Source organism: Puntigrus tetrazona, chromosome 7 (assembly GCF_018831695.1).
Source record: "Puntigrus tetrazona isolate hp1 chromosome 7, ASM1883169v1, whole genome shotgun sequence".
Classification (NCBI taxonomy): Eukaryota; Metazoa; Chordata; class Actinopteri; order Cypriniformes; family Cyprinidae; genus Puntigrus; species Puntigrus tetrazona.
Window position 1 is genome coordinate 12,219,902 of NC_056705.1, and position 13,516 is coordinate 12,233,417.

General features: G+C 35.9%; 1 protein-coding gene and 1 long non-coding RNA gene across 3 annotated transcripts in view; one reads left to right on the forward strand and one right to left on the reverse strand.

The window, feature by feature from the left end:
* Positions 1-1,681: 1,681 nt before the first annotated feature.
* ehbp1l1a (EH domain binding protein 1-like 1a) overlaps positions 1,682-13,516 on the forward strand; it is a 33,320-nt gene continuing 21,485 nt past the window's right edge. Inside the window, exons 1-7 of one of the 2 annotated variants that reach the window (XM_043244469.1) lie at positions 1,682-2,020; positions 6,508-6,565; positions 7,115-7,210; positions 8,084-8,137; positions 8,439-8,617; positions 8,728-8,867; positions 9,215-9,289. In XM_043244469.1, the coding sequence (XP_043100404.1) occupies positions 1,917-2,020; positions 6,508-6,565; positions 7,115-7,210; positions 8,084-8,137; positions 8,439-8,617; positions 8,728-8,867; positions 9,215-9,289 (706 nt within the window). In that variant the 5' untranslated portion in view covers positions 1,682-1,916. The remainder of the gene's footprint in view (positions 2,021-6,507; positions 6,566-7,114; positions 7,211-8,083; positions 8,138-8,438; positions 8,618-8,727; positions 8,868-9,214; positions 9,290-13,516) is intronic. The other variant, XM_043244470.1, reaches the window with a different exon arrangement.
* On the reverse strand, positions 3,396-4,909 carry LOC122348702. The gene is made up of 3 exons (XR_006251362.1): positions 4,306-4,909; positions 4,057-4,212; positions 3,396-3,741 (listed from the first exon to the last, which is right to left on the reverse strand). It is a non-coding gene; the product is annotated as an uncharacterized LOC122348702 (long non-coding RNA).

The window sequence follows — 13,516 nt, forward strand, 5'->3', positions numbered from 1 at the left end:
AATAGAAGACGAGCAGCTTGAAACAAGTACGTTTTAGATAGCTGGAACTATATTTTGGCATGATTGGGAGTTTTGAAATGAGGATCTTGGCGGATCGATTTTGAATCCGGTCATGATTTTTAAAGACTATGACAAAGCAGAGCTTCAGAGATTTTTATCTTGCTTCGCGTGCAGAACTCCTCCTTTCGTTTTGGACTCGCCACGCCTGCTAAAGCTAATCTAAACTCTCATCAGAAGGGACAAGTTTCAGCCTGTCCCACTCTCGCTGATCTAGAATCAGCGCCAGATTCCCGTATTAGGATCAAAATGATGCTTATGATGTCTACGAAACTGGTCTCAAGTCATAATAACATGACATCAGGCTACCTGCTGCGCAAGCTACCTGCTACGTTAGCCACACCTAAACCTAGTTCAAACAGTATGACTGTACACTAACTGTTAGAACGTATCAGTTATAGAAGAAATGCATAGTACATGCTGACACTAGTCATCGGTTTTATTCCATTGTTTAAAGCACAATGAAAAAACTGCTTGCAAATGAGGTAACGGTGACCTTTAACCTTTCACAGAGTGCTTCGAATAGCCCTACCAACCTCAGTTCGCTTCAACAAGACAAATTCTTCCCCAGGGCAAGGAAAGAAATATTACCTCACCTTACCCAGAAGGAAATATCTGTACTATATATAACATTTTCTTTGTTCCTTTTACAGTTTTTACAGTTCATTTTACTTCACGGCAATGGTGGGGCATGTTGTCACACTGTTGTAATTTATCAATACACTGCCTTTTTAGCGTGTTAAACAATAAAAAAAACATTAGACACCAAATGATTCATGAATGCGAATGAATTCATCGACAGCAAAAATATTAACAGTGCACAATTTTCACATAGAAATTGCTAGTAACTTTTGCTTTTATAAAGAAACAGCAGTACGCTTAACTAAATGTGCATTTGTAAGACTTTTTATAAGGCATTTGTGCGCCGCTGGATTAAATTCCCCAAAAAACGGAAAGCGGGAGCGGAGACGGCAGGATTAGAATGGAGCAAAGTGTGGATTTAACTCGTTTTTGTTCCTATTTTTCCTAGCCTATAATTTTAAATGACATGTCATATTTATTTGTTTGTACTGTGTAGCAAAACGGTAAATGAAAAGGCAAATTATTTTCCTACTGTTTCGAATTTTGTGTCTTGAGCGATTAAACAGACAGGGCAGGGCTGTCGGAGTCAAGGTCTAGAGTGATAACAAGTTTCGAGTCTTCTTTAGTCATCTCGGGTCGAGTCGCAAGTCATCGAGTTTGGGACTCGAGTCTCCAGTCTCAGGTCACGTGAGGCCCTTCAGGCCTACTGCAATATAAGTTGCAACTGATACGATAAAAAAAATATTTGCTTTTTGAACTACATTTCTATTTCTATCATAATTTCATTTAGTTCTCGACCTAAGCGTGATATCTGAAAGCTTAAAACTGCTGCCAAAGCAAACACACACATTTTAATCAAAAACCTAAGCCCTATTTCATGACATCAAAACGATTGCAATGTTATTTAAATGTGGGAAATGAAGCAAGACTTCCAGTAAAACGTTCTATATTTTATTTTAGACGTTCTCTATATTGTTCTTCTAACGTAGGTTAGGAATGTATTAAATATATAAAAACCCCGCGTTTCTGTTTCCTCGCTCATTCCAAGGGTTTCTGTGAGTAAGTGCAGGATATGTGAGTTCAACGCAAGAGGCTGGTATGTTTCCTCTGATCCTCTGCAGCCTTCACTTTGACATTTGGAGCGTGTGTGACTGAGGCGCGGAGCTGGCCGTCCCTCAGACCCCGGGGTAGGCGACGCGACACAGCAACTCCCGCGATGTGTTTTTAATTCGTCGCTCTCCGCTTTGAGGAATTGTCTTAACACAAGTGCAGTCATCATGACATCGGTTTGGAAGAGACTCCAGCGCGCCGGCAAAAGAGCGTCGAAGTTTCAGTTTGCCGCGTCCTTTCAGGAACTCACCGTAGAGTGCACTAAGAAGTGGTGAGCAAAGCCATTTCTCTTTTCTTTGTCATTGTTGTCACACACCATCGCGCGTGTTTTACGTTTACTTTAAGTTTGAGGCAGCTACGGTAACACCGGTCTAGCGACGCGACGCTATAGAATAGGAACGCGACGCTCTCGTTACGAACGGCGGCGCTTGTGTGCTTTCAGTGTAGTGATGGTGTAGTTTACTGCCAGTGTGTTGTGGTTCATTAACGGACAATGCACGAGGACTTGTTTACCCTGGCGAGCACATTTCTGTTTGTGGGTTTTGTTATTATAGCCTACCCCCGCTTATGCTTCCGTTTTACTTTCAGTTCTGTCGATCACATTCATCTTAATGGTTGCACATGAAGCGCATCTTCAAGGACACTTTCATTAGCAGCTACAGGACAACTTCATTAAGCCCTGTTTGTGTGACACTCTGATGGGAGGGTCTCAGACGTGCTGATAAACGAAACTAACCATAGCTATTTATTTCATCGCGTAGTCTTTTATTATAGGCCTCATGTATTTCACTATTTAAAAAACATATTTGTTTTGTCAGGTTTGCTAGCGTTTATCTAGATTGCGCATTCATTTTCTACAGTTAAGGAGGTGCATTCTGGGGTGCTTTTTTTTGGATGTTGGTTGATTGGTTTTCTTTTATTTTACTGTCCAGCTTTTATTAAGCACAGTTTAAAGACAAGTTTAGTGGAGCTTCATTGTAATTCTGTTGCATGCGTGGAGATGCAATAAAATGTTGTCTCTTGCAGGACCATGGTTCTAACATAAGCATACAGCAACAGTATAAAAAACAATTATAAACCTATTGACAGCTAACTATTCGAGTATTAAGTCTATACACACACACACACACACACACACACACACACACACATATATATATATATATATATATATATATATATATATATATATATATATATATATATAGTTATATTCATATGTTGAGGATGTGTTTCATATATTAAGATTTCTGGTGTACTTTATTTGCTTAGTTATTAGGCTGAGTTCAGTCATCTAAATCTGAAATACGATCATTTCAAAGCTGTTCGCTCAATCGCTCAATAATCCCTTTTAGCAAACAATTGCTTCTGCATTGTAGGCTGTCAAACTTGAAAATGTATTAATTTCCTGACAGTCGACATCATAATGTGCATTAGCATCACGTGACTTTTGTGGTAATCGATGTTCCATCAAAACAAGGGATATTAAGGATCGCTTGTCTTTATGACAGAGAGTTAAGAGAAACATGGTTTTATTTATATTTATTTATTTAGTGAAAACTAGGGAACTAGGAAAACATCAGGCCAGGAAAGCAGACAGAACTTACTTACTTATTTTGTAGACATGACTTTATTTATTGGCTGAAACATGTTCACTTTGAAAACACTGCATGCTTAGCCTTTTATGCGTTATTGTTTAAAAGTTAAGAGTTGGTACGATTTAGTTTTTCAACTCTATCGCTCGCCAAGGCTGCATTTATTAATCAAAAATAAAATAAAAACAGCAATGCTGTGAAATAGTATTACAATTTAAAATAGTTGGGCTTTGTATTTGAGTATATTTTAATGCATTATTTATTCCTGTGTCTCAGCAACATTACTCCAGTCCGTAGTGTCAAATAATCCTTCAGAAAAAGGGTTGCCAGGTTTTCTCGGCAAAACCCACCCAATTGTTACTCAAAGCTATCCCAGTCGCTTTTCAGGGGGGATTCCCTGTAAAAATTGAAAAAAGTTGCCTAATTCCACGAGAAAACCACAGACCTGGCAACATACAAATTGTTATTTATTTATTATTGTAAATGTTTACAGTTGTGCCACAAAAAAAATGTTAGAGCTACACTTATTTGAAAAATATTTTTTTTGTAAAATTATAAATGTGTGTGTTATTTACTTTTGATGAATTTGATGCATCCGTGCTGAATGCAAGTATTAGTTTCTTTCAAAAATATGACAGACCCCAAAAGCTTTGAGCGTTAGTGGATTTCATTGAACATTCAGTAATATTAGCTGATGCTGTGGTGACGTCACCTGACTTCTGTGGCCCTCTCTGTGGTCCACTGACAGTGTGTCTTGTGTAGTCATGTGACCCAACAGTGGCTGACCTCAGAACAGCTGTTTGATTCCGTCAGTTGAATGACTCGGCTGGTTCTTGAATGTGAAATGTGGTCAGTGTTACGAGACCGCCTACAAGTGAAACATTCATATCTGATGGTATTGTTTGAACTGGTTTATTATTTGACATAATCTATAAAAAAAACAAAAAAAAAAAACATTTACCTTTAAGGTTAAACATTGCCCCATCTAATGCTTTCAGCTGTTTGCATTCAGTAAATAGTTGGTTAAAAGCATCACATTTGATTCCCTTCTTATGCAGCTTAATAGATGTAGCACAGTGTTTCAGCCGCTTTATATCAATGCGTCTGCTATTTCGTGTGTCTATTTCTGTGGACCCCATGACTCTGTCACCACGCCGCTTGGCCTCTCACATCCATTCACGCAGCTGCTGCTGACACTGACCTGCAATACGAGACCCAGTGGTCCTCGATTCTCTCTCTCCACCTTTCCTTTTTCTTTTATTATGACTCAAATGTCACATTAAAATGCGTAGACGTGATCTTTTGAGGAAATTATTTCATAAAAGCACTTTGTGTCCCATTTATTTGACTGATCAGCACTTTTCCAGGCGTGCTATTGAGTGATAGATGTTACAGGTGGGCTGCATGGGATGTAGCTTGTATCCCACGATTACAGGAACGACCTGCATGATATGAGAGTTGCATAACTGGATAGTCATCTGCATATTGAAATTGTGTATTTTTGTACTTTTGTGTTATTACACAGTAGATAAGAAAGTAGGTAAGAAACGGCAGGTGTGGTTGCCAGAAATACCACAAATACGGAAATAACATTTTAGGCTTTACTGATTGTTCATGAACTGATATAGCGTTAAACGACCAACTTACTTAAATGCTAAACATCTGTTTTGTGCCTTTATAGCAACCATCAAAAAACACATGAGAAAGCCGTGCACATGCAGAATCAAAGTTCATCACAAGAAACTTTTCCATAAGCTGAAGTAAATTCTAATGCATGGAAAGTACATAGCATGTCATACACTCAAGTACAAAACACCATCATGTAGTAAAAATTCATTTAACAACAGGAGTTAACATGAAACGCTAATGTATGTTAAATGTCTGTACACACTTATAAGATGACTTTTCGCTTGCAAAAACTAACTAGAAATTACAGGTTTTCACTATGTACTAAGTTACTTACCATTAACCAATCAATAATTTTTCTGTAATCTTTTAACCATTAAAATTTTTACGATTTTTAATAGGGCAGACATTTCTGTTTCTTGTGTGTTTAAAACGAGCATCGAAGCTTTGCTGTTTGAGAATTAGCTTAAAGGTAATTGGCAAAGAGAAAAAGTGGTTACAAATGAGACATTTGATCCAAAAACACTTCCATGAGGAAGTGGCACAGTGCATGTAAGTTAAACACCGTATTATTGGAAGGAGAGTCCACACCCTCCATTGAGAGAAGAGAGATCAGTGTGACTAAAACACACTGGGAAAAGGAGAGCAAGGCTCAAGTTATATTTCCCACTAACACACTTAAGGGAAACCCTCATCATACTCAGTCACTTTAGCTTACAATTAACGTGCACTACTTATTAACACTAATATTTTTATTATGTAAGGTAATATATTTGTTATTACTATTTTATATGCTTTATTGAGGTCCATTTGTGTAAAATGAGGTAAAACCAGTTTCACAGTGTAAGTATAGAATGAATGCTTTTTGCGTAACTTTGTTTCAATTGGACTTTTTGGACTTTTGGAAGTTTGAAAATTAATCACAGCACGTTTTCATACAGTGAATTATTTTATCTCAAATTATTCCTCATGATGTGACCCCTTTAATCTAATTATTGTTTACAGCTATGCTTGTGCTTTTCTAGAATGGTAACTTGGGCGTATTTTAATGTGTTTCATATATATATGTTTGATATTGACCCGTCTGCACCTCATGATGAGTCTCTCTGATGGTTATTTAAATAGTAGAAATGCATTTTGTTCTGCGATTGCTCACATTATGCACAACGTTAGCCTGTTGGAACAGGAACAAATAATTTGACTTGATCTTAAAGAAGCTCCAGCATTCCACTCAATGAAGCCAGCTAATGCTTTCCTGCATGTGGGTCAGATGAGTAACCTAATAACCCAAACTGAGTGCGCATGATAGTAGTCCCCTTCTTCTCGCTGATGGAGACTAACCTCCTTAAAGCGGTTCCTTATAGAGTTTTAGGTAAAAGTCCTGGTTATGTTTTCTGAGTTACAAGAGCCATTTTTAAAATTTGCAATAAGATATACAGCTTCATGCAATGTTACATGCTCACTAAACAAACTAAATAATAAAATATGTACTTTAGGTGTGGAAGGAGAGCTATGATATTTTTATTGTCATTCATAGGCAGCCAGACAAACTGCGAGTGGTTTGGATCAGACGAAATCGACGCATCTGCAGCAAGGTAAACAGAGGATGTGGGTTTCTAGTGTTATATCGTTCACACATTTATAACCTTCATGTACTATATGAAGATGCTGCTGTTGCGACATCACCTTGACTTACTTATCTAGAATTGTTCATTTTTTAATGGCTGCTGGAATAGGAAAGCTATTGAAGCTAAGTAAAGTTGTAAATCCAGAACAGCGCATAATAGTTTTTCTTTTCTCATTTAAGGTTCTGCTTGGATAGTATTTCGCTGTTAAATCAGGACACAATGTCTAAATAGAATTTTTACAAATTTAACAGAGGAGAACAATAAATATCAGCATATTAGTATTATTAGTAATATCACAGAAAGCAGAAATAAACAAATGCGCCCTCCCAACACGCATAAATTAATGGGTGAAAAAGTGATGTAATAATAATTCCAACAAACATATTCTGCTTATATCACAAATACAGTGACATTATTGCATTAGGCAGAAAAAACCTAATCCATGTGTGTGTGTGTGTGTGTGTGTGTGTGTGTATATTTCTAACTTTGTCTTTTCTGTGTCATCCTCTTCATTAGCTTCATGGCTGGCAACCAGGTATCAAAAACCCATACAGGGGGACTGTGCTTTGGCAGGTTCCTGAGAGCGTGGACATCACTGTCACTCTTTTTAAGGTGAATATGATATGACATAAAATAGAATACAATGTAATATATTTACTTTTTATTTTTGAGTGAAACTAAGGCCCGGTTTCATAGACAGGGCTTAGCCTAAAACGGGGTTAGGTCATAGTTCAGTAGGACATTTAAGTCATTTTTAAATGAACATGCCTTACAAACTGCATCTTAAGACAAAACAAAAGCACTGACATGTTTTAAGGGTACCATAGAATTTAAAACTGTATTTACCTCGGCCTAGTTGAATAATAATAGTTCTGTACATGGAAGTGACACACCGTGAGCCTCAAACACCATTGTTTCCTCCTTCTTATGTAAATCTTGTGAATAATAAAAGACCACTGAAAAGCAGGGATTTCTTTGAACATTACACCAACTGAAGAAAATAACAGAGCAGAGCTCAACATTATTATTCATGACCCTTATAAATAAGCCAATAACTGACCTTAACTAAGCCACATACTGAAATAATTAAAAAATATTGGCACCTTTAAGATCAGTCAGTGCAAGTTTCTTTCAGTTGAAACAGTTTAGATTTAAACCTTGTCTGTGAAATAGATTCAGCAGTTATGATTTAAGTTATTAAATCTTTTTCCAATCTTTTCCCAAAATTGTTCCAATATAAAATAACATAAATCGTTTGAATTTCTATTCATCAGACAATCCTGGTAAGTACTGAAATTTCAGCTTTAAATTTAAATCATTGCCAACCCCAAACCTTTGAATGTTAGCTGATAATTTGTGGTACGGTTCCTAAATATGCAAATAATAAACAAATAAGAAGTTGTAAACATAAATTTTGTCATTTATGTCACCTAAATTTAAGCTAGTTTTCCATGTCCCCATCAACAATTTTCACTTTCCCTTTAGGATCCAAATGCAGATGAATTTGAGGACAAAGACTGGACCTTCATCATAGAGAATGTGAGTCTGTCTACTCTGTAATCTTAGCTTGTTTAGTAAAGGTGCTTGCAATTTTAGCTGTTAGCTGCTAACCACAAAAGCATTTCTGTGTTGGTTAAAGTATAGGCCACTCCCTGACTTTTTTTTCTCCATTTAATAAAGGGCTCTCCCAAAAAAAAAGTAGTTGGAACATTTTATATAGCTTTATTGCTCTTCTGCATGAAATTGTTATAAAAAGGCAGCATTACTGAAAAAGCGTGTCTCCTATTAAGTTGTGATAGTTTGATAGAAGTTGGAAAGAACTGTGCTCTAACGTCCACAGGAAACAAAAGGTCACAGAAAGGTTTTAGCATCAGTGGATGTGAACATGAAGAAGTATGCAAGTGCGACCCCGGCTCAGTTCGACCTGGCCCTCACACTAAAGCCTCTGTCTGTGAAAGTGTTGGATGCCACGCTCAAACTCACCCTGTCCTGCGTCTTCCTGAAGGAGGGCAAAGCCACGTGAGTCCCGGATGTGTTTCTCTAGATCTGTGTAGTCCTGGCAGACCATTTACTTTCAGTAGGCCTTTCGGTTATCTTCACTAGTACTGTATTCTGTGTTGTGTGTTCAGGGACGAGGACATGCAAAGTCTGGCGAGTCTGATGAGTTTGAAGCAGTCCGACATTGGAAACCTGGATGACTTTAATGACAGCGATGAAGAGGAGGACAGAAGAATGAGTGCCGCTGTGAAAATGGCCACAGCAGCAATAGGTAATACTGACATACACTCTGTCTGTCTTAAGTACACACACCATAAAACTTGAAGCTAAAAATAGAAGGAAACCAGTTTTGAGGCAGGCATTTCCTGTTCTGAAAAGGAATTTGCATTTTTTTTTCTCCTAGCGTTGTGTTGTCTCCTGGTTTAATGAAAACTGACAAAGATGTAGATGACCTGGTGATTGTGTTTTGTTTTTAGTCGATTGGTTGTATTGAGTTTTTTTCATGTTAGCCACAGTTTAATGCTGTATTTCAGATTTAAAGGTAGCTTCCGTGTTATTTTTTTTTCAAGTGCTATCTGTTTCATTCTTTCTGGCTCTATTCTTCCTGTCTGTGGTTAGCTCCTCTTCCTCCTGTTAGGAGAATACATGACAAAGCCTGGAGGCCTGCTGTAGACGCAGGTCCCTCTGACACAGGTAGTTTACTGAACACTCTGGCTTTTTTCCACTCTCTTTCTTTCCTTTACACTGGAACTTTTCATTTTTAGTATAACATTTTATAATATAATATAATATGTAAATGTATTTGTTTTCAAAAAGTATCATGGAGTGTTACAGTTTTTATACTGCTCAATTTTTGCTCAATCATGACAGATCCAGGTTGGTTAATACTTACATCACAATTGTGGGACACTTATTGAGAAATTTTGATATTGCTAACAGAAAATGTGACCCTGCGGTTGCCTGATATATATTAATTTGCAATATTTGTAAATAAATAATGCACTTGGACATTAACAGAGAGCATTAACAGTAACATTTAATATGTATGATTATATTAATCTATTTTTGTATGTTCACCTATTTTGCATAATTTACATATGCATACTGTATGCTGCATACTGTATATATGTATATGTATTAAGATTATTTTTTTCAAATTCTTGCACACATTAGATTATTAATATGTAATAAAGAAATCTATACACACACATATATATATATATATATATATATATATATATATATATATATATAGTTTTATATATTTCTTATTGTGTATATTTTATATTTAAAAATATTTCATAATAGTGCTGTCAAACGATTAATCAGGATTAATCATATTCAAAATAAAAATGTGTACTGTGTGCTTTTATTATGTGTATATATAAAGACACACATGCATCATGTATTTTGAAAATATTTACTTGTATATATTTATATTAATTGAATTATATAATGTTTAAATATATTAAATATATAAATGTAACATTTTTCCTTAAATATATACATGCATTTGTGTGTATTTCGGATGTGATTAATCGTGCTTAATCGTTTGACAGCTCTATTTTATACATTAACCATGGTAAAAATACATAAAGCATTCTGTAAAAATGCTGTGTTTCTTCTAGCACTATTTCACCTCTTTAAATATTAATAAGAATAAATTATTACTGTTATTATGCACTCAAGTGTAAATGATTAGAGTTGTGCAAATTAAATAGTATTACAAAAGACACACACACACACACACACACACACACATACATCTATATATAATTATTTCACTTCTTAATTTTCTATCAGATACTAGAAATAAAGTAATAAGTAAGACGCGTTCTAACTCATGTTGCTACAGTGTATTTGGATAGACTGGATTCTTTGGAATGCTTTGTATCTGTCAGAAAGTGGGTGAAATTGCATAATGCATTCCCATGACCTCAGCATACCATTGGTCAAAAGTTTGTGTGTGTGTGTGACTTTATCTGAGATCCGCATCTCTTCCTGGTTTCACTCATTTTCTTCTCTTCAGAATGATTGCCTGCTCAGTTCCTCTTTATCTATCTGCATTTTTTTGTCTGCTATCTGTCAACTGTTCTTTAGTAAATGCACGTCCACTCTAACTTCCTCTGTTTTTGTGTGTTCCTCTCCATGATCATCATCATTTCACTCAGCTCATTCTGAACCGGAGCGGATGAGCTGTACCTTCATTACACCTAACGTTCCTCTCCAGTACCGCCCCCTGTCATACACCGCTCTTGACCCATCTGCCCCGCCCCTCTCCACTTCCTGTATCCAACTCCCCCGTCCTGCCGGCAGCGCCTCACAGGCACGCCCCTCCCCGTACGCCTTCACTATATCTGCATTTGCACGTGCTCATCCACCTGCCCTGCCCAAAATCTTCCAGCCGCCGACCGGCTCAGGTACAATAACTCCTCCACCCGGTGCAGTGCAGCAGATCTCCACAGAGTTGTGCTGGTCTCCATCTGCTGCACTGTGTACATGTCCATACCTCATAGATCATCCACAGACTCACTCTTCTATGTGTTATTGCTTACAGTACATGTTTTGTTCACTTATGTTTTTAGAAGATTTGGTGTGCTTTAAAGGTGAAGTAATTTTTTGCAAACAAACAGAAACTAAATTACTATTTTTAAAAATATTATTTAAAGAAAAAAAAAATGTAAATACTAATACTAATTTTTTTATTAAAAACTACTGAGCGATACTGTGAAACATTCAAATTTTGTTTTAATATATTTTAAAATTTAATTTATTTCATTCTTTCATTTCTGAGTTTTCTGCAGTTTTCATTTTCACACGATATTTATAATATTCTGATTTGCTGCTCATTAAACAATTCTTATTATTATAAAAGTAAGGATTCAAGCATCTTTGATCAACAGAAATTTTTAAAACAGCATTAAAATATATATATATATATATATATATATATATATATATATATATATATATATATATATATATATATATATAAAACATAAATGTATTCAAATTTAATCAATTAACTTACTACAAAAGATTTCTATTATAATTATAAATGTTTCATAAGAACCAAATCAGCATATTAGAATGATTCTGAAATATTTTCTTGTAATGCACCTTATAATGCATTATTCAATCTTATGAATAACAGTAACCACAGTTAATGCATTATAACAGTATGTTAATGCATTATAACACTTAATTCATTAGTACAGTATGCTTCTTTAAATTTATTACTGACGACAAGATATATTTTATTACAACTCACTTTATAGTGCATTATACATGAAGGCTTTAAGTAAAGTGACCTCTTTACTTAAATTTTGAACAGTAGTGAATTTCATAAACTAAATCTCACAGTTTGACTATTTTAAATTCCATTTGTTATATTCATGCCGAATATCTGCATGAATATTTGCATGAATTCTGAGACACCTATTTTTACCTATATTCACCTATATTTTTATATTAGGTAATTAAATAGATATAACCAAGAAATAAATTATTTTTTCCTCTCCACCTGTCATCATACTCTACATTCTCCTTTTCCCCTTAAGTTGCTGTATCTGTCACTCAAAGGCCGTCTGGAGGTCTTGCTAGGTCTGATTTATTGCCTCCTTTTAAACACACACATCAACCGATTTACAAAAAGAGAGCAGTCGCTCTGCTGCTGTAAGATTTATTGGAGGAGTCGCTCTGCTGGTTCCTCCCCAAAGGCCTCTCTCTTTTTTTCCTGGGATTAGCACATCTTTCTCTCTTTCCTCTGCTCAATCCTCCTCGTCCTCTCAGCAGACTCCTCTACCTGATATAACACAGAAAGGTAATGAGTAAGTCAGTAAACATATCGCTTGTTAATATCTGTATTTTAGCTTGCATTAACTGTGCAATGTATTTTTGCTTATTTGATATTTGCATATCTATTTTTACCTGTCCTGTTGCTGCTTCACCTTGCTTCCATTCCGTCTTTTTTCATTCTTCTTTTTTCTGTCTCATTCTTTTTCCTCTTTTGATTTAGCCACCCATTCTGTTGCTCGTAGCAAGACCAGTAGACCTCAGAGTTTTCCCTCTTCACACTCCTCCCCTCCTGATTTTGACCCCTCCTCTTTTGAGTTTGGCTCCTCCCCTCAAGGCACAACGACTTTACCTGCACCACGGCCCTCAAAAATCTATCGCGCCTCATTGGCTGAGCCAGGCTCCGCCCTTACAAAGCCTACGAGCATGCCCTCTGCCACCGAGACAGGTACATGGGCCAGATGTTCATATTTAACACACATTTTAAAACTTGATCCCATATTAATTAACATTTAAATTGAATTTGAACCGTTGTATTTGAATTTGAATTTCATGCATAGTATGGAAATTATTTGTAGGTCATAAAGAGCTATGAAGTCACTAGTTATGTTTCCATCTACTTGGTTTTATGTGCATTTTGAAGTATTGTATCAAAATGAGGGATGAAAAAGCTGCAATGCCTTAATTCTCAAGAAGTTTTCTCGCTTGAGGTGCTTTTCAGTATTGCCATGAAGTAATAACAGAAATATTGTGAACACTAATTATTTGAAACACTATAGAAGATTTGAACTGTAACGTTTGATGCATATTTATCAACCTTTCTCAATGAAGGTATTAGTTTCTAACCCCAAACGTTTGAAATAAAATAATACAATTTGTATGTTATGGAAAGATTGGTGACTCTTTAGAATATCAGTATCCCCTACCCTAAATTATAAATACTACCTTTCTCTAATTAACAGTAGAAAGTAGCAAATGGCTATGGCATAAGATTTTAATATTAAAACCTTTTTCTACAAACATATTTATTAAATCTGTGCTAATCATACCTTTTTCTTTTTTCTTCTTCTTTGTTCCCCTGTAAACACTGCCTGCTTATCATACATGCGCTCTATTGTTCACTAT